At 42.5% G+C, this 18,887-nt stretch overlaps 1 protein-coding gene across 3 annotated transcripts in view; it reads left to right on the top strand.

Annotated features, from left to right (window-relative positions):
• Positions 1-18,132, top strand: part of LOC109903850 (leucine zipper protein 1-like) — an 81,331-nt gene extending 63,199 nt beyond the window's left edge. The window contains exons 4-6 of one of the 3 annotated variants that reach the window (XR_004202792.1): positions 8,573-8,598; positions 8,821-9,101; positions 9,504-10,741. Coding sequence is in view for 2 of the 3 variants with exons in the window: in XM_020500840.2 (XP_020356429.1) it covers positions 8,821-9,060 (240 nt within the window). In the remaining variant the exon portion in view is untranslated. Of the gene's footprint in view, positions 1-8,572; positions 8,599-8,820; positions 9,102-9,503 lie in introns of all 3 variants that reach the window. The other 2 variants (XM_020500840.2, XM_031788404.1) reach the window with 2 other exon arrangements.
• The last annotated feature ends 755 nt before the right edge of the window (positions 18,133-18,887 follow it).

Genomic DNA, 18,887 nt, shown 5'->3' with positions numbered 1-18,887 from the left:
ATCTAAAAGGACCCATAAGTGCCAACGGGAAGTTCATAGAAGCATGTGCATTTTGGGTGTCAAGTGAAATAGTTTTTTTTTTCAACCCTTTTCCATCCCAAAAATGGAGTAAGCAAATGTTTGTATTTTCTGGTTGAACAGATGGAAAAGGGTCTACCAGAAAAAGTATTAAAAGGTATTATAAATGCATCAACACACAACAATGCTGAAGACCCCTGCCAACTAATATCAACAGTTATATTTGGACATTTTTTTTGCCTTCTGTAAGTTTAAGAAACATTGGAATTGGAATTACCGACAAATCAGTAATGGAATTTCTGCTATTTTAATTGGCTACAATGGGAAATCATAGTAGTCCACTACTGTCCTACCTTCCACTGGCATACTGTTATGTTCAGCTCCTCATTTTTTTTCTCTCTCTTTCTTGTGAAAACAGTCTGGGCCCGGTTTCACGATAGCTTGCCCAATAAAAATACACTAAATCACTGATTTGGCACATAATTGCACACATTAGACTGCACATGAAATACACTGAGTGTACAAAACATTAGGACCACCTTCATAATATTGAGTTGAACCTCCTTTTGCCGTCAGAACAGCCTAAGTTCGTCGGAAGCGTTCCACAGGGATGCTGGCCCATGTTGACTCCAAAGCTTTCCGTAGTTGTCATGTTGGCTGATTGTCCTTTGGGTGGTGGACCATTATTGATGCACACAGGAAACTGTTGAGCGTGAAAAACCCAGCAGCGTTGCAGTTCTTGACACATTCAAATCAGTGTGCCTGCACCTACTACCATACCCTATTCAAAAGCACTTAAATATTTTTGTGTGTGTACCATTCAGCCTCTGAATGGTACACACAGACAATCCATGTCTCAATTGTCTCAAGGCTTAAATATCTTTCTCTAACCCTGTCTCGTCCCCTTCATCTACACTGATTGAAGTGGATTTATTATCAATAAGGGATCATAGCTTTCACCTTGATTCACCTAGTCAGTCTGTCATGGAAAGAGCAGGTGTTCCTAATGTTTTGTAGACTCAGTGTATATTGAGACATTATAGATAGTAGCCTACAAGTAGCAAAATAGAACTCAATAGATTGAACATGAAATGGTTTTCAATATGATTGAATAGGACTATTGCCTACTGTTTGAACCACATTGTTATATGTCGCTATTTGTATCAATTGCAAAAACATTGGCAACTTTGTAATTATAGTCAACTTTGTTCTGAAGCTATGTCACCTCCACCTTACCTGACACCCTAGACCTACTGCATACTGCCCCAATAGGATGCAATCACCATCGCACTGCACACTACCGTATCCCATCTGGACAAGAGGATTACCGATGTAGGAATGCGGTTAATTGACTACATTGGGAGTAGAGGTCGACTGACTAATGGGAATGGTCGATTAATTAGGGCCGATTTCAAGTTTTCATAACAGTCGGTAATCTGCATTTTTAGACATCGATTATGGCCGATTACATTGCACTCCACGAGGAGACTGCGTGGCAGGCTGACTACCTGTTATGCGAGTGCAACAAGGAGCCAAGGTAAGTTGCTAGCTAGCATTAAACTTATCTTATAAAAACGATCTTCACATAATCACTAGTTAACTACACATGGTTGATGATATTACTAGTTTATCTAGCTTGTTCCGCACTGCATATAATCTATGCGGTGCCTACTTTATCATCAAATCACAGCCTACTTCGCCAAACGGTGATGATTTAACAAGCGCATTCGTGAAAAAAGCACTGTCGTTGCACCTAACCATAAGCATTGCGCTGTTTATGACTTCAAGCCTATCAACTCCCGAGATTAGACTGGCAATACTATAGTGCCTATAAGAACATCCAATAGTCAAAGGTATATGAAATACAAATGGTATAGAGAGAAATAGTCCTATAATTCCTATAACTACAACCTAAAACTTCTTACCTGGGAATATTGAAGACTCATGTTTAAAGGAACCACCAGCTTTCATATGTTCTCATGTTCTGAGCAAGGAACTTTAACGTTACCTTTTTTTACATGGCACATATTGCACTTTTACTTTCTTCTCCAACACTTTGTTTTTGTATTATTTAAATCAGAATTGAACATGTTTCATTATTTATTTGAGACTAAATTGATTTTATTATTATTATTAAGTTCAAATAAGTGTTCATCAGTATTGTTGTAATTGTCATTATTACAAATATATATATATATATATAAAACGCCTGATTAATCGCTATCGTCTTTTTTTGGTCCTCCGATAACCGGTATCAGCGTTGAAAAATCATAATTGGTCGACCTCTAATTGAGAGTCCATAGGGCGGCGCACAATTTTTCCCAGTGTCGTCCGGGTTTGGCCGGTGTAGGCCATCATTGTAAATAAGAATCTGTTCTTAACTTCTTGGGTCGAGCCATCCCGGATCCTGGATCGTGAATACAGCCTCAAGCTCATTACCATAACGCAACGTTAACTATTCATGAAAATCGCAAATGAAATGAAATGAATATGCTAGCTCTCAAGCTTAGCCTTTTGTTAACAACACTGTCATCTTAGATTTTCAAAATATGCTTCTCAACCATAGCAAAACAAGCATTTGTGTAACAGCTAGCGTAGCATTTAGCGTTAGCATTAGCAGGCAACATTTTCACAAAAAACTGAAAATCATTCAAATAAAATCATTACCTTTGAAGAACTTCAGATGTTTTCAATGAGGAGACTCTCAGTTAGATAGCAAATGCTCAGTTTTTCCTGAAAGATTATTTGTTTAGGAGAAATTGCTTCGTTTGGTGCGTCATGTTTGGCTACCAAAAAAACCCGAAAATTCAGTCTTCAAAACGCAGACCTTTTTTCCAAATTAACTCCAAAATATCGACTGAAACATGGCAAACGTTGTTTAGAATCAATCCTCAAGGTGTTTTTCGCATCTCTTCATGATATATCGTTCGTTGAAAGCCTCCTCTCTCCTCTCAATCACTGGATGACTGCGTGCAGCTTGTAGATTACGCACCAATTTAGACAAAGGACACCGGGCGGACCCCTGGTAAATGTAGTCTCTTATGACCAATCTTCCAATGATATGCCTACAAATACGTCGCAATGCTGCAGAAACGATAGGAAGGGCAGGCTCATTCCCGGCGCATTCACAGCCATATAAGGAGACAATGGAAAACAGAGCTTCAAAAATTCTGCCCATTTCCTGGTTGAAGTTTTATCTTGGTTTCGCCTGTAGCATGAGTTCTGTGGCACTCACAGATAATATCTTTGCAGTTTTGGAAACCTTAGAGTTTTCTTTCCAAAGCTGCCAATTATATGCATAGTTGAGCATCTTTTCGTGACAAAATATTGCGCTTAAAACGGGCACGTTTTTTTATCCATAAATTAAAAGAGCGCCCCCTATATCCAAGATGTTAACTGACTTGCCTAGTTAAATAAAGGTTAAATGAATGTAAAAATGTTAAAATACTCTTATCGCAGTCATTCGTCTGTGAGCTGCTCCTCGGGACAACCAGTTGTTTGAGCTGCGCATGCTTGCTGCTCAAACTAGGCTTTATGCGTCACACACATTAGGAATTGTACAGTATGTTGATAGGCTACTGCTGTTACGATTGACCCTTTTCTCCTCCCTCTTCTCAATCAGGCCCAGCTGTCGTTTTGCCTCTGCTAAGGATTTTTGAGATTTTCACTGTAAAAAAGAAATACATTTTAAAAAGTGCTAAATCTTAGTGGCACTTCATTCTCCTTTTCACCTCATGTAACACCTGATTTACTAACAAAAGGCCCATCTCAATAGGTGGTCCAGGTATCCTCATGACATGGCACAAGTGGGGGGGTGGGACTTTTTTCTCTCTCTTGTTCTCTATTGCTCTGCTATTTTTCCTCAAGCAAAGGTGAAGGCCAATTATTCCTTGAATGTCCTACTCCTTGAAGTTTTCAGTTGTCTAAAAAAATGCAATATTTGCTCAAAACATATATTTTTCCTTTAGTGTCTGTACTTTACTGTATTTATAATTGGGATATTGCTTTTCAACAGGAAACGTTAACAAAATCACTGGAGGACATCTTTAAGCTAACAAAGGGGTATGGCACACACCCCCTCAATTAGAGCACTGTGTGTACCTACTTTGCTATTTGGAAAATATAGTCCAGAAAACACCAACTCTAGCTTTCTGGTGTGTCCACTTTGCATGAGTGTTCAGACACTCTTTTTCACTGACGCCGGGCCTAAAACTTCAAGCTCAGCATAGCAGTTCTCTGAGCCTGATTCCTGGTGCTGAAGTCAGCACAAAGAGAAAAGGGTGGGACAAAAAAGAGAGGGAGGATGAAAATGAAAAGACCTCAACAGGGAGGATTTTAATTTTTTACAAAAACCTCAAGGGTCGCCCCCCCCCCCCCCCCCCCCCCCCCCCCCCCCCCCCCCCCCTTGCTTGTATTTTTTGTGCCAGAGCTTACCAACTGTGACCTGCCAGCCGGTGTGCTATTCCTGACATAATTGAAGATGGGCATTGTTCAAAGGCACACCTCTGTGTAGCTGGCCTCCATTTGACTCCATTTCCCACAATGTAGTTCAGACAACTGGTGTCAGATATTTAGCTGCTTATTAAGCATAGCATGTAGTCTGGTCAGTTATGTCTGAGAGAAGGCTGACTGTCTGACACGTTCACTTTTATTAAAACGGACACGAGAGACAAGCTTGTTCACATTTACTGGTTGAATGTGGGTCAATCTGATATGTACCGGCACGCATGCAGATAAGCATGCGTTCGATATAACTAAAATGTCAATTCACGTAGCTATAATGCTTTCTAGAAATGTTTATTTTTTTAATTTTTTTGCCCATAGATGTTTTTGTCACTCAAATATCACATGAAAACCTCTGCTCTAGCCAAAAAGACCTCATTATTCCTCTCCTTCTCTTATCCATATCCACTTGCAGTGGGGAGGCACATCTATACGTTATACAGCTAAAGGTTATACAGGGCCTCAAATAGATGAGGTGAAAATGACAACTGCCCCCCCCCCCCCCCCCCATACCCCCTCATCCATCAGCCATGTTCATATTTATCTTCCATGGCGCATATCTTATGAAGGGGAAACAACAAGCGTATTGTTAAAGCTGTCATTGGAATGGTCTGTCTGGGCTGTTTTGTGTCTGCTTCATAGCTCACACTAGCTGAAGTTATGCTTCTTTAATACAAGCACTAGGCAGGCATGACTAGATCTATGGGTTGTCACACAACAGTGATGCTTGTTGTGGCTGTAGCCTCTGAACTGTACATTTCTGGGTCCGGCTAATTATGAGGGGTCTGGTCAGGGGTCAAGGAGGTCAGGGCTCCCTCTTTAACAGAGCTGCGGATGTGTCTTTGTCTAATCTGCTGGTTGGCCGACGAGGCTCTGTTTGATCGTGTGCAACTCGACTCACCCAGCTCCCCTCGCAGTCAAAACAAACACAGGCCTCCGATGCTAAGGTCACCAGCCCTCCACCAACCTTTTCATCTCCCGCCGAGCAAGACATTAAATAAATAACATGCCGGCAACACGGCCCTTAGATCTATAATTGCTGTCACACTCTGCTTTTATAATGCCCCCTATAGCCCCTCGTTAGCCGTCAGTGGGGGGGTGTCTTTCCTCTTTTGTTTTCTATTGCTCCTTAAGCAAAGGGGGAGGCTGATGACATCACATTTGACCATCAAACCAACTCCTTGAAGCCACTGTTGCTAAAACATTTTTATTTTTTTTACCCTTTTAGTGTGTGTACTTTATTTGATTTATAATTGGGATATCCCCTTTATATCAGGAGCGGTTAAAGAATCGCTGGAGGATGCATTTGAATGAAATCAGCCTAACACGTAAACCCCCCCCCCACTCAAGTCAATTCCAGCACGTGAACTTAACACGGTCCAGTTCATTAATCTTATTCCCTCCATCCATCCTCTTTCCCATTACTCACATTAGCCCTCCCTGATAGGATGAAGTCTTTCCATGCAACCGACTTGTTCCTGAAGTGCAAAACCAGCTGTGTGCTGCTGATGAACTACCTAATTTGTTGTGATTTTTTTTTTTTTGTGTTCCAATCACTCATTGTTGCCTCTGCGCCCTCCCAAAGGGAATATTGTTATAAATCAACAGTGCTTGTTTCCAAAATGCCTCTCTCTCTGTTCACTTCACCAAAGGCCGTCGTCCTCTCTTATTCCAGTTGTGTCGTTAGTATTCGTTAGAAAAGGGCTTAAGGCATCTTGCGACTGCTCGACTGAAGAAATCTCGGTCGACCAACAGCCTATCGACCAAACCATTGACAAAATAGTCGGCCCTAGTCTACACACAGCTCTGCTGTCCCAGGGTGATGTTTAATTTACACGGTTTGCTATATCAGTGAGTGTTTAACAACAATGCACAGTAGCTCTGCCTATCATGAGGCCTTTTTCTCTGATCATTGATCAGCCATAGTTTTAGTGTCCATTTTTCTATCAGTTGTTTTTATAGAAATTGATCTTGAGCCAGACGTTTTAACCTCTGCCTGTTATGACCACTGTCAGGCTAACCCCACATAATCAATAGCCACTAAAGAGAAGACCCAGCAATTTGATGTCCTTCAGTACAGAGGGTGACTATCTGTCAGTAGATGGCGATTTATCTCATATCATTTATTTGGTTGTCATTTGTTTGACCCCTCATCATAGAGATCCTAGGGGACATCTCTTATTCCATTGAAAGGTCACATTCGTGACAGCATTATAGCATCAGATTATAAGGGTCTCTGTGTGGTTTTAATGGCCAGTGGGAAAATGGCGACTGACTGCATACAGCCTCACTAACTCTCCATTCTCACCTCCAAGTACAGCACAGAACGTCAGTGTTGTTTTTTTGCAGCCCACTGTAAAACTAAGAAACCTCAGATGGTATGTGAATGGGCTGTGAACTTATGGTTGGCTGTGGACCATAGCTCGATCTGTCTGATTGCGATACGAAAACATCCTTTGTGTGAGTCAGTCAAACTCAGTGGCAACAAGGTGAAATGCATGGCCCATGCTGTCATTCTGGTTGGTTTTTGCCCGACTTGACCTAAAAAGCCTGGAAAAACGATCTGCGCTGGAGTTAAAGTTGGACGATTCCACGGAGGAGAGCTGGTTGGTGGTTTAAACATCAGAGGAGATCCCAATGGCCTGTAAGAAAAATGATTGAGAAATGGGTTCCACAAGGTATGTTAGAGCTATTAAAGTCTTCCCTGGACAAAGACCTCAAAACATAAATTTTAATAAGCGGATTGAATTAAGGCTTCTCTGAAATGTATTACCTTGGGTGTAATGAGCATTGTCTGCTTGGAGACTAGCTTTTTGGCGCACTTCGCTTCTAACAATGGAACGTAAGTGATGTACTTCTGAAACGCAACCAGAATTAGACTGCTTTCATGTCAAAGCAATGGCATGTTTTGCAAGGCATGTAATGCATGTAACACTCCATGTGTGTTGGCCTCGAGGTAACCTGGGTAGTTGGCCTCGAGGTAACCTGGGTAGTTGGCCATGATTCTGTGCTGTAATATAAGCCAAAACGTTTTCATGACTTCTGCCTGAAGGGGTGTTTTCAGAACTGAGTGATTTTCTGAGTCTTTGTCAAAAGTCTATTGTCTTAACTCCAGAAATACACCCCACCCAAACGTTTTCCTTTTTTTATCTCAAAACAAAAAGTGGGGCCAGATTTGATGTCTAGTTTTTTTTGTTTTGTTACTAAAAAAAAACATATCAGCCCCCAATCATAAGGTATTTGAGTGAAGCGGGAACAAAGCAGGTTTGTGATGAGGGCTTCAGCACTTGGCGTTCCCAGTACATTTCCTCTGCTCATGTGGCAGATCAAATTGCCTAACCAACATTTATAACGTTCCGACATTCCACAAGCAGAAATATTTTCTGAAATTAAAATGTAGTTATGGGAAAATGTCCCTAGTAGCTTCTGGGGTTTTTGCACTCATTGCCTTATTTAAGCCACTCCCCTGAAATACTTAAATAACCTATATTTGTAGGCCCATCCAACCCGGGACCTTTTTAATAAACTTTTTTCTAGAATAAGGAGTCATCTCCACTATCTACAGGAAAAATGTCAAGAGTTGCAGCTTCAATGGCTCAGAAAATAATCCTGTGGTTTGGTGATGAAAACAATTCCCCCAAAAAGAACATGACCATTGTACATTTGGTGTTCATGAAGCATAATATACATATGGTTACACTGAAAACACAGTATAACCCAACTCTTCAGCTGTAATGCTGTAGTCAATGCAGAATGTGCTCTGGTCATTTCTTCCCTTTGGGATGAATAGAACAGGAAGTTGCCATCTTGGATCTGCCCTGCCCGTTTGGCAGCCCTTCGCATTGTAACAGGCTTCTTGTCTGCCTGCCCGTCTTCCCCAGGAGACGCAGAGCGGCCATTAAGGGCAATTAGCAACGTTCTGCTGCGGTAGGCAGGATGGGATTCCAACGGCCTGTCATTAATTACAGTACTACAGCCTTTTTAAAACTGAAATCATAGGCCTTTGCTTTCAGACGTTTACTAACTGCACTGTCATCTCTCACTTTCCTAGAACAAGGTCATTGAGGTTGCGTGAAGGTATGCAAGCAAGTTTTATAGGGTGCTCATTTGCTAGTCGAGACCCATATAAATTATAAATTCCTCACTGGGGTGTCTTGTTTTCGGTCTAAGGTTTTTTTTCTCCCTCTGTTTTGTGGCAAAATCCACAGTCGCAGCGGCTTGCCAAGATTTCACTTCTTCTCACAGACCGTTGAGTTAATGACCTATAAGTGTTTGTTGTTTCTGTTTCACTGTGACTAGGCTGCTGACAACACTAACTCCAGCTCTTGGTCACGGAGGACGAGGCCGGCGCCCGGTGACCTGGGTACCTACGAGAGGGAGAGAGTGAGGAGCTCCAGGCCTGACCTAGGGGCCAGCAGAGGAACGGGAACCACGGCTTCCAGACCAGAGCTGTGGTCCAGTAGGGGTCAGGCTGGCCATGCGGAGAGGATGACCGGGCGCGGCAATCGACCATGGAGCAACCGTCAGACCGACAACTAAACCGGCCAACCGTCTTAGTAGCTCCGCTTCATAATGTCCAGGTAGGATATTACATTTGACATTTTTGTCATTTATCCAGAGAGACATGTCAGAGGAGCCTGCTTTCTAATTAACAAGAGTATCTTTAATTTTTGATATAGTTTCTGATAGTGTATACAGGTTGATACTGTATAGTGTTATCACCTGAAGATAACATGAGAGATTATCTTCTCATCTCACTGAAACTGTGTAATAGCCATGACTATTACAACTACTGTATTGTTATGGTGGGAATCTTTTTAGAACTCCGTCAGAGGATAAAAATGTGACTCCAGACTGAGCCACTAGTGACTGCTTGACTGCACTTCGTACTTTAATCAAAGGAAGTACAAGTTTTACTCCTACTCGAATGACGCCGCCCAGCCCTCTCTTAGTATACGACTTGTGCACTCTTTTTTTCCCAGAGCTCTCCATGCCCCCAAACTGCTTGGAGCCCCTCAACAAGGAGAAATGTACTGTATCAAGCATATCTAAATCCCCGAGCAACAGCAGTCACAGCCATACAGAAGAATAACAACTCTCAAGTCCCTGTCCAGCACCTACCCATGCTTCTCGGTGTGCAAAAACAAGATGGCCGCCCTCTGAAACCTTCAACCACACCCTTCCATTTGACACAACATCAGTTGTATTATAATATGCCCATATACAGTATCGCTCTGGTGTGGACCTCACCACCAGTGAATGTATCCTCTTCCGCATCTTCTCCTACCAGATGTATTATAATGTATTCCTCAGACTCGACAAGGGAGAGATGATCACTTGGGTGACTGGGCCTAGAGGTGTGTGTGCTTGTGTGTGTGTGGGGGGGGGGGGAGAAGAGGAGAGACACAGGAAGGAAGGATTTGTTGTCTTTCGGAGTGGACCGTTACAAGACCTCACTTTGGAACTTCCCAGCGGAGCAGCACAAAGGATGTACCCATGTGACCAGAAACGGGGAGCGAATTACTTGGATTAAAAATAAATCTACTCTGATCTTTGACTTATTCAAACTTAATTCGGTGAGCGCATAGACCATGCATTTGCTTTATACTGACAACTAGAGAACAACCAATATGGGTTTAAGGGCCTATACTGATACTGATTTTTGGAGGTCAAGGAGGCCGATGGACAATATTTTATGCCGATAATGAATATAATTACATTTTAGCATTTTGATAAATTCCCAGAGACAGCCATAAATCAATTATACAATCAATTGTACTTTAAAAAAAATAATCTACATAACACAATGGTAATCATTGTTTTGAATGCTTAATCTCTTGATAAACTGGGTAAATCAAGATGGCATTGGCTTGCCTACTCACAATACAGGTCAAATCATACCCAATACGACTGCATGCATTCAGCTTTTGAACTAATTTGGGCTCATTTCAATGATCTATGGGTCTACAGATGACAATCTGTTTCCCTTCTATTTGGGACCATGTTAGCCTCAGGGTTGGGGAGTAAACTTGATTACTTTTAAATTCAGAAATGATGTTTGTGGGAAAAACATACATTGTGATACCGTTCTGTTTTTTCAATGACATTCAATGAATCATTGAAAAAAGGTGCAAGTGTTAAGTTTGTTCCACTTGAGGGAGTCTGACCAGAAGTAAGACACCACTATGATGACACACCAAATGTGTTTGATGGATCCTTTTTGTCTTCTTCGCATGCCTCTTAAGAGGAAAGTAATCCAAAAGTAACTGAGAGTAATCATATTGTTACTGATTACAATTTTGGACAGGTAACTGTAACACATTCCATTTAGAAAGTAGTCTACCAAACCCTGTTAGGCCTAGTGATCGACAAAATGTTAATAGAAGTAGCCTATTGTCTTCTTTTATGAAGACGTGCGCTGTCTCTTTAAAGGTGCTACACATAGGATTTTTCTGAATTGTTGCATTGTAATTATAGAAAATGTTCATAATAGAGAGGAATGATAGTGTTTCACAGTGTTACTTATCCGCCAGTGTTGTGATTGGCTGTGATATTCGCATAGTGATTTCTCCCGCCAGAGCTGCATCTGTTGTCAAAATGGGAAAGCTGTTTTGACTTTGTGGCTGTGTTATCTAGTGGGAAAGGGGTCAATCGGACAATGTAGAAGTCGCTCCGTCATTTACTGGTTGTTAAAATTCTACACTGTTCGCTCAATTTCAGTTTGTGAGAAAACAAACACTTAACAGTGTAGGGCAGTGGTCACCAACCTTTTCTGAGTCGAGATCACCTTGAGTAAAAAATGCAAGCCGAGATCTACCGCTCTTTTTTTTTAACATGACTTAAAAAAAACGTACGCCTATGCAACATTAACCAATTAAAAACGGTTATGTAGCAATGAGGTTTGTGCAGTAGGCTATAGGCCCAATACATTATCGCTGCATATGGACTATGCTTGAATTGCCGTGCCAATGTTGTTCTTCTCATTTTGGAATTATGGGTATATGATCACACTGGTAATAGATCCATTTAATTTTTTTTTTTACTGGACTGATTGCCTGGATCTATTGGGCAGTCTGAGAAGGGAGCGAGCAGCGGTGAGGTTGACCCTCACCCGACTCACCGTCCCTTCGCTCTCCCTCCCTCTGCTGTGAAAATGGGACACAGTCTTCCATCTGATGGCGAAACTCAAGTCGCACTGCATTATTTCTGCTTCATGCAATATTCCATGTTGCCAGAGAAAGTTAAATATTCCTTGATATTAAAAAAGACAAGCCACTAATAATAACAACGCAAGCTTTGCTGTACTCATTTATTGCAGCAGCAGTGCTGGTTGTAGCGTGAGTGGAAGTAGGGAGAAAGTGCATTTTATGGCTTATAAAAGGTGTTGAACAGTGTGTTGACAGTGCTGAATAGCAACTTAGACATGAACTTACTCATAAAAACAGAAACTCTTTGATGTATTTGTTGAGTCTCTCTAGTCCATGGTTTTAAATGTTTTTTGAAATCTCACAGTATCAACTTTGCTTCTTTTTACAGTCTATTGCTCGGGGAAACAGTGCAGTGATCTGAGCAGTGATCTGATTAGACATAGGTAGGCCTATAGGTGCACTTGAATTGCTTTCTGGGCCTGCCGGGTAGGTCGGCGTTCCACTTTCAGACACATGAAGTGGTTCAAAATGGGATTAATTTGCCTTCCCATCGCTAGGGCTGCTGAATCAGGTAAACTTACCGTCAACAGTGAGAAACCAATAAAAAAATAAAAATAGGAACGCAAGGCTTTATCATAGTTTTTTTACAGAAATGTTTGGTGATTGACTAGAAATGCTTGGAGATCAACCAGTCGCTCGCAATCGACCGGTTGGTGACCACTGGTGTAGGGAATCATTGTACCATCTAAATCGCTGTGAAATATCTTTTCAAAAACAAAAAGCTGGTGGACGAAAACCAAAAGTTAAAGGTGTGAGAAGTAAAGTGTGAGCCTCCGCCTTGTTATGGGGAAATGGGATGCTGGGGAGGGGGAGATTTGTTTTGAATGCGGCCGAGTGCTGTTACAATTCACCTAGCTTCCAACTTGGGAGAAATTTGAGGTGTAGCACCTTTTTTAAGAGAAAATACACCACTCAGGACTCATGTAGCCAGGCAATTCGAGAGAAGAAACCACTGGCCACTCATGTAGTCATTTAGCAGTGAATTATTAACCCAATTTTTGTTGACAATCAGCTTTGAAATGAGCATGTTTTGCTTTATGGTAGCTACCACAAAAAGTTCTAGGGTAGTGAACTGACGTTAGCAAAGTTGTCTTTATGAACACTAGCTATTGGTATGTTGTTTTGTAAAGTGCTGCAGTCTGTATGGACATTGTTTTGCCAAACAGTAAATTAACACTAAACATTTCTACATTCCATGTGGCACTATTCAAGTGTGCTAAATTTATATGCAGCATGAGTGGGTAGCTAGCAAGCATCCCAGAGGTTCCTTGAGGACAGGCTAACTAGCAATGGGTGGTGCCGGCTTGCAGGAGTTTCACACGAGAGGCGCTGAGGCTTTAAAAGGGAAACCGGCTGCGCCGATAGAATAGGAAAGGCTAATATCGGCACAAAATATTGTCCCGACCAACTATTTGTCGTTCTTTACCGACAACCATAGCATTTTTGCAGGGTTTTATTTTGCACATTGCGCACACACACACACATGCACCTAAAGCTATTTTTAAACCCACAAAACATGACTATCGTCCCAGAGAATGCATAATGTCGGCCTGAAAGGGGTTTGAATGTAGGGCTTTGCATGTTTCTACGTACTGTATAAGAGGAGCGTTTTGAAGTTGTGTGCCTCCTGCATGCCCTCTGCTTTAAGAACAACAAAGATAAGGACCCTGTCATAGATGCACATTCTTATTTACTTATAGGCTGCATACAACATATCGTCTTCAACACCAGAACCTAAGCATTACGGAAGTTGGTAGCCAAGGACTTTGATCAAACCTTCAGATTGTGCTTCATTTTGTTTCTCAGTCATTCACTCCCTGTTGCTCACCATCACCCCCCCCCCCCCCCCTCCCAACTGGAATTGTGGAATAGAGCGGATTGTCTGTTTGGACAAATGGCAAAAAAGAAGGTCCACCCCTTTTTTGTCTGCACTCAATGAATAATTGAATGCATGTATTTTAGCTTGGGGAGGGGGCATATACTGAATATTAGTCATCTGGAAGAGGACTACTATTCCTAGGGTGCTTTGCTTCAGCACACCTCCCTCCCTGGACTGGACACAGAATGGAGGCTCCGACTGGAACTGCTGACCTGGATCTAGCTGTAAACTCTGCAGCGCTGCTGTGAACAGCCAATCCAGCACAGGAAGCAAGGCATTGGGCTCGTGTTGTCCAATATCCACAAGGAACAATCAGTCCAAATGTACGCGACTGGGTTCGCAGTGCGAATCGTCTCAACTCAACTTTTTTTTCTTTTCTATAGAAATGTATTTTGTTTTAATATTAAAACTGGACTTTTTGTTGTTGGATAAGGGAAGGTTTGGTGTCACTCTGGCCATAAACCTAGAAATCATGGGGGTGCCATAGAAACACCACCAGCCTAGTTTTGAGGTCTGATATACTCTTACATATACACACTGCAATATTCATAAAGGCAATACTCTGTGAACTCTAAACTCCTAACTACAAACTCTGGTAGGAGGGGTACCATATCGCTTCAGGAATGGCAGCTGAACCTGAGAATGACCTTTGCTTGTTGGCTTGGCTGTCATTGTAAAGCAAAAGAGCTAATTAACCTCCCCCCTCAGATCCTATTGGAGAGTCAGTGTATTATTACGCCATGCGATGACTAGGACGTTGGATCCAGAATGGGGTAATACAGGTGTTAATACGGTTCATATCGTTCTACGGCCAGCTTGTTCACTAGTTCTCTTAGAGGTCTCGCCAGTCAGATATCAAGTTTCCTATGCGAGATTGACCAGAGAGGTAGGAGTTTCCCCATGATACCGGTCAGTTGTTGTAGTTTAGCTTTACCTGTATAGTACCAGCCAACCAGCATTTTCACTGTAGCTTTCATATTTATTAATTATTTACTACAAAATGCATATACCTATTTTTCATTGTGAACTTTGCAGTTTGGTGATGGGGACCTATCATTTACAGGCCTTTTTAGATTTCATAGCGTATTGAGAATGGGAAATGGAAGAAGTCATCACACAGAATACAAAAATAATGACCCCCGACCCTGAAATCACCACCTTGTATTCCTCTAACCCTGTGGAAATTGGAGGTGCAATTACCCTCCTGCTATCTAGCAATTTACGTGTTTACCTTTTTAAATAATTATTCCTCCTTACTGTCAATGCTGTGTGTGTGATAATCCTGGTCTAGAATTATGAGAGGAAGTTTTAGTCAAGGTTTGTCTACTGGTTATTGTGTGGACAAGTATAAGGAATGCTCATTGAGAGAATATTTTATAGAAGAACATTTTCCAGAATATACCAAGAACTTCCAATCTTTTGAATTGAAAAGTTTTGTTTTGGGACCCATAAACATATGTTCGCTGCCCAAAATGTTCTGCCCTTTCGATTCGCCTGTTAGAAGGGCTCCGGTTCAGCTCAGCTCAGCATCATAAAGCATTAGTGTTGCCATGTGGTCCCTTACACAGCTACTGGCCCGTCTGCGAACATGTGTTTAGTGCAAACGCACACCGCTTGATGCTGTTCAGAAGCCCTGGGCTGATGTGCCAAGGGCTACGTGACGACTTGGCCCCGCGACCAGTCCTCCTCGGTTACCAGCATGACAACCGCCAGCCGGCCACTCGTTCCAAATCTGTGTTTCCGACCTTGTCACTTCTGTCCTGCACAGTGGTTCTGAGAAGGGAAGAGTACAGTGGTTCCAGTTTCCCCCCTTTTTCTCCTCCTTCCCCTACCTCAAGAATGCCTTGATTCTTAACGCCCGTGATAAGCAATGCTAGTTCTGAGAGCCGTTTTACAGGCTGCCAAAGCTTGCCAGCAGACACTGATATACAGCTCCCGGGTAACCGAAAGGTCGAAGGTCAAGGCTGGAGCTAATCGCGTCTTTCCCTTTGACTTTGGAGGGTTATAAATACTGGGGGGGAAATCGAGACGATTTGGCAGCGTCCAGCACTAGCCCCGAAACCGAGGCAGTCGATGGGTGTCCAGTCAAAACTGGGCCGCTCTGATGTGCCAAAATCCACATGCTAGTGGTTGTTGTCCATCATAGCCAAGGGATTTATGTATAATGCTCATATTCAAGTGTCTGTGCAGACTCTCGATGCGAATCACTCACTGGGGATATTTTGATAGTAGGTAAATTGAGCTTGAGCTCCTTTTTAAGAAGGTACGGATTTCGGAGCTCCGTGTCAAAGTTGAGCCCAGAACACGTGCACTTCAACGGTCATAGACGTACGTCGCCATGGCTCGGGTATCATCATATCATTAATCCTATGATGTTAGGCCAGCACCCCTTCCCCCGCCATACAGTCTCCCCTGCCCCCCTACACGGGGGGGGGGGGTCCCAGGATGACAGCAGCTGTCGGAAACCATAGGTTTAATGTGCTCTCCAAGGGTCGTCCCGGAGATGGGCTTCAAAGAAAGAAGTCTGAACCCCCCCCCCCCCCCCCCCAGCAGAAATGCACGTCCACTTCTCCCCTACATGGCCCGTGTGTACATGAACACTTCACTGTAACGTTACCATAACTTTGGTGGTCCGATTAGGTATGATAGGAGAAAGACTAGGTTTAGACAGGAAGAACCTCCCACCATTTTGAGATGAGAACAGAACGGTTAACTCTCCTCATTCTGTATCTTCTGGTGTATAAACATCTGTTATTTACACGTCATTGTTTTTTCCTCTCTTACAAAGTAGCGGAGAATGTACTTAACGGAGGGAGGCTAAGAGACCGGAAATGGCTCTTTGGAATGAGTTGGCATTGGTCCTCAAAGGCCTCCTTTGTAATTGGAGGGTTCATGGTGTCAATGGACTTCAGGAACGGTAATCTGCACTTAACCAGCACTTAACTTAAGACCCTACATAAGTAAGCCCCCTTTTGTCAAAAGTCACTTTTGCGTGTGTCCCTGACAATTTTATTCCACTCTTTGTGATTATTTTTCTTTGCTGAATGTATGGTCATCAAAGGGTGTGTGTGTGTGTGTGTGTGTGTGTGTGTGTGTGTGTGTGTGTGTGTGTGTGTGTGTGTGTGTGTGTGTGTGTGTGTGTGCGTGCGCATGTTTTTTTTGCACCGGCCAAATTGAAATTGATTGAAAGCAACAACTCGTCCGATAGCGTGAGGAGTTGTAGACTGTTATTGTACAAATTATTATGGAGTCCTTCATTTAAAAAACAACAACAATTGTGATGATTTCGTGAGGCATGGCACTCGATCACATCCGTGTCTTTGCCTTCTAACATTGTGCCAAAATCATTCCACAGTGTTTCCATTTTACAGTCCGTGAGACAGCGCCAGTGTTTTCCAAGATGGATACCCTGTCTCTTTGACTATTTGTGCTGAAATAAGGGGAAATATTCAATTTTAGGGTTTTTCTTTTGTTTTCCGCCCATGTATTTTTGTGTCAGTTTTGTAAAACAAAAGATGTCTTATTTTGGAAGCTGTATCAGATTTTATTTAAGAAAATCTTGTAATTTTGTAAAGTGGGCCTTATTGAAATATATTTAGTATTTGTCCTCTTTGATTGTAAGGATTTCATTTTTGCTAGATACTGTATGCATCTTTCTCATTAATGCATTCCTGGAGAGTACTTTCCCCTTTTTGTTTTAGTGCGAGAGATGTCTCATGACCTTGAGCTATGAGATGGCAAGAGGAGAGAGACATGTCAGAAGCCAGCCTTGTGTCATAGTCATTGAAGAATGAGAGTAATGTACATTTTATCAGGAGTGGGTCTGCTAGGAGTCAACAGTCTTAAGTCATTTGCCATGTGGCGTCCTGTTTTATTAGCGGTTCAGGAATCAGTCAGTCGGTCCAGGTTTTTTGCTACTCTGTCCCCCCCCCCCCCCCATAAATTCAGGGTTTGTTCATCTTGTGTGCTGTTTGCAAATGCTGCCAAAGAGAAATATGTTTAGGCCTCAAGACACACACACACATACTTGTGAAGAACTGGAGATTCTCCAACACACACCCACTCCCACACAGGGGAATTTGGCCTGTACAATCAACTAGGGGGGGTTGGAAGTCATGTTTTTATATTGCAGTGTGTTTATAGATGGTTAGAAATGCTTCTGAAATGGGGGGGGGGGGGGGGACTGAACGTTGTAACGAAGAGAGAAATGTACGTTATGAAATCAGATCAAAAAGGTTATTCTGGGCGTCGCTGCGCCAAGCTTTTCTGTGCCGGTAATACACAGCAAAACGGTGCGGGATGCTTTTCTGTGCCGGTAATACACAGCAAAACGGTGCGGGATGCTTTTCTGTGCCGGTAATACACAGCAAAACGGTGCGGGATGCTTTTCTGTCCTCGAGTAATAATACATTTGTGCATGTTTAACCTTCCCACACTCCTGCATGTAGGTCTCTCAAAGCTGCCAACTGTACAGCGGACTATGTATTCCAATCAAATAAAAAAAGCTACTTGTTTGTAACCTTGTTTTTGTGTCCGTGTCGACTATACTTTGCACCTGTACTGTGTATGCCTCTGTCGAGTGGACTTTTACACTTTCCCGTAACACAGTGTTTTTAGGTTTTTACATTTTTGTTTCGAGGCCTCTGCATGCTTAGATTTGACAGCGCCACTCCCTAGCACGTGTGAGTGCACTGCATGCGAGTGTGTTTTGGGCGAGAGCAACAATTCCATTGCTTTTATATCACCTGCAATTGAGACTTGGCTAAAGAGAGGCTTTTGACGACGTGGAAACCACAAACCCTTGTGAAATGCCCAGTCAGCACACTCACCTTGCTATTAAACAGCACTGCCTGGCTGTGAGAAGGCTAGGATTGTTCCCCGACAGTCTTGCATCAAGCAGGTCTAGTGACAGGGTTATAGTGGGGCTGGTGGCTTGGCTCAGTCACGTCGGCTGCAAACTTGATGGGTTGGCCTAGCTCAGACTAATGGGTGGCACTTTATTTTAATGGTCTGTAGCGCATCTACAGATGGACTGTCAGTAACATTTCAACTCTCTACTCACCTTTAATCGTGTCCTAACCATTAACTTAACCCTAACCAGCAGTTGCTTATCAACAAATGTGATAGTATGCGCAATCTGGGCTATCCAAATGAGTGCATTTGACACAAGTTGTGATAGCATGGATATTTCTTATGAGTTTGTCTGCACACAACAACAAATCAAAACCGTTGTATAACCTGAGTGTGAATTAAGCCATTGATGGAACTCTGGAAAAGTG

The sequence above is a fragment of the Oncorhynchus kisutch genome, linkage group LG14 (assembly GCF_002021735.2).
Source record: "Oncorhynchus kisutch isolate 150728-3 linkage group LG14, Okis_V2, whole genome shotgun sequence".
Lineage (NCBI taxonomy): Eukaryota > Metazoa > Chordata > Actinopteri > Salmoniformes > Salmonidae > Oncorhynchus > Oncorhynchus kisutch.
The sequence above is the reverse complement of the archived record's forward strand: the minus strand, read 5'-3'. Positions and strand labels throughout refer to the sequence as shown.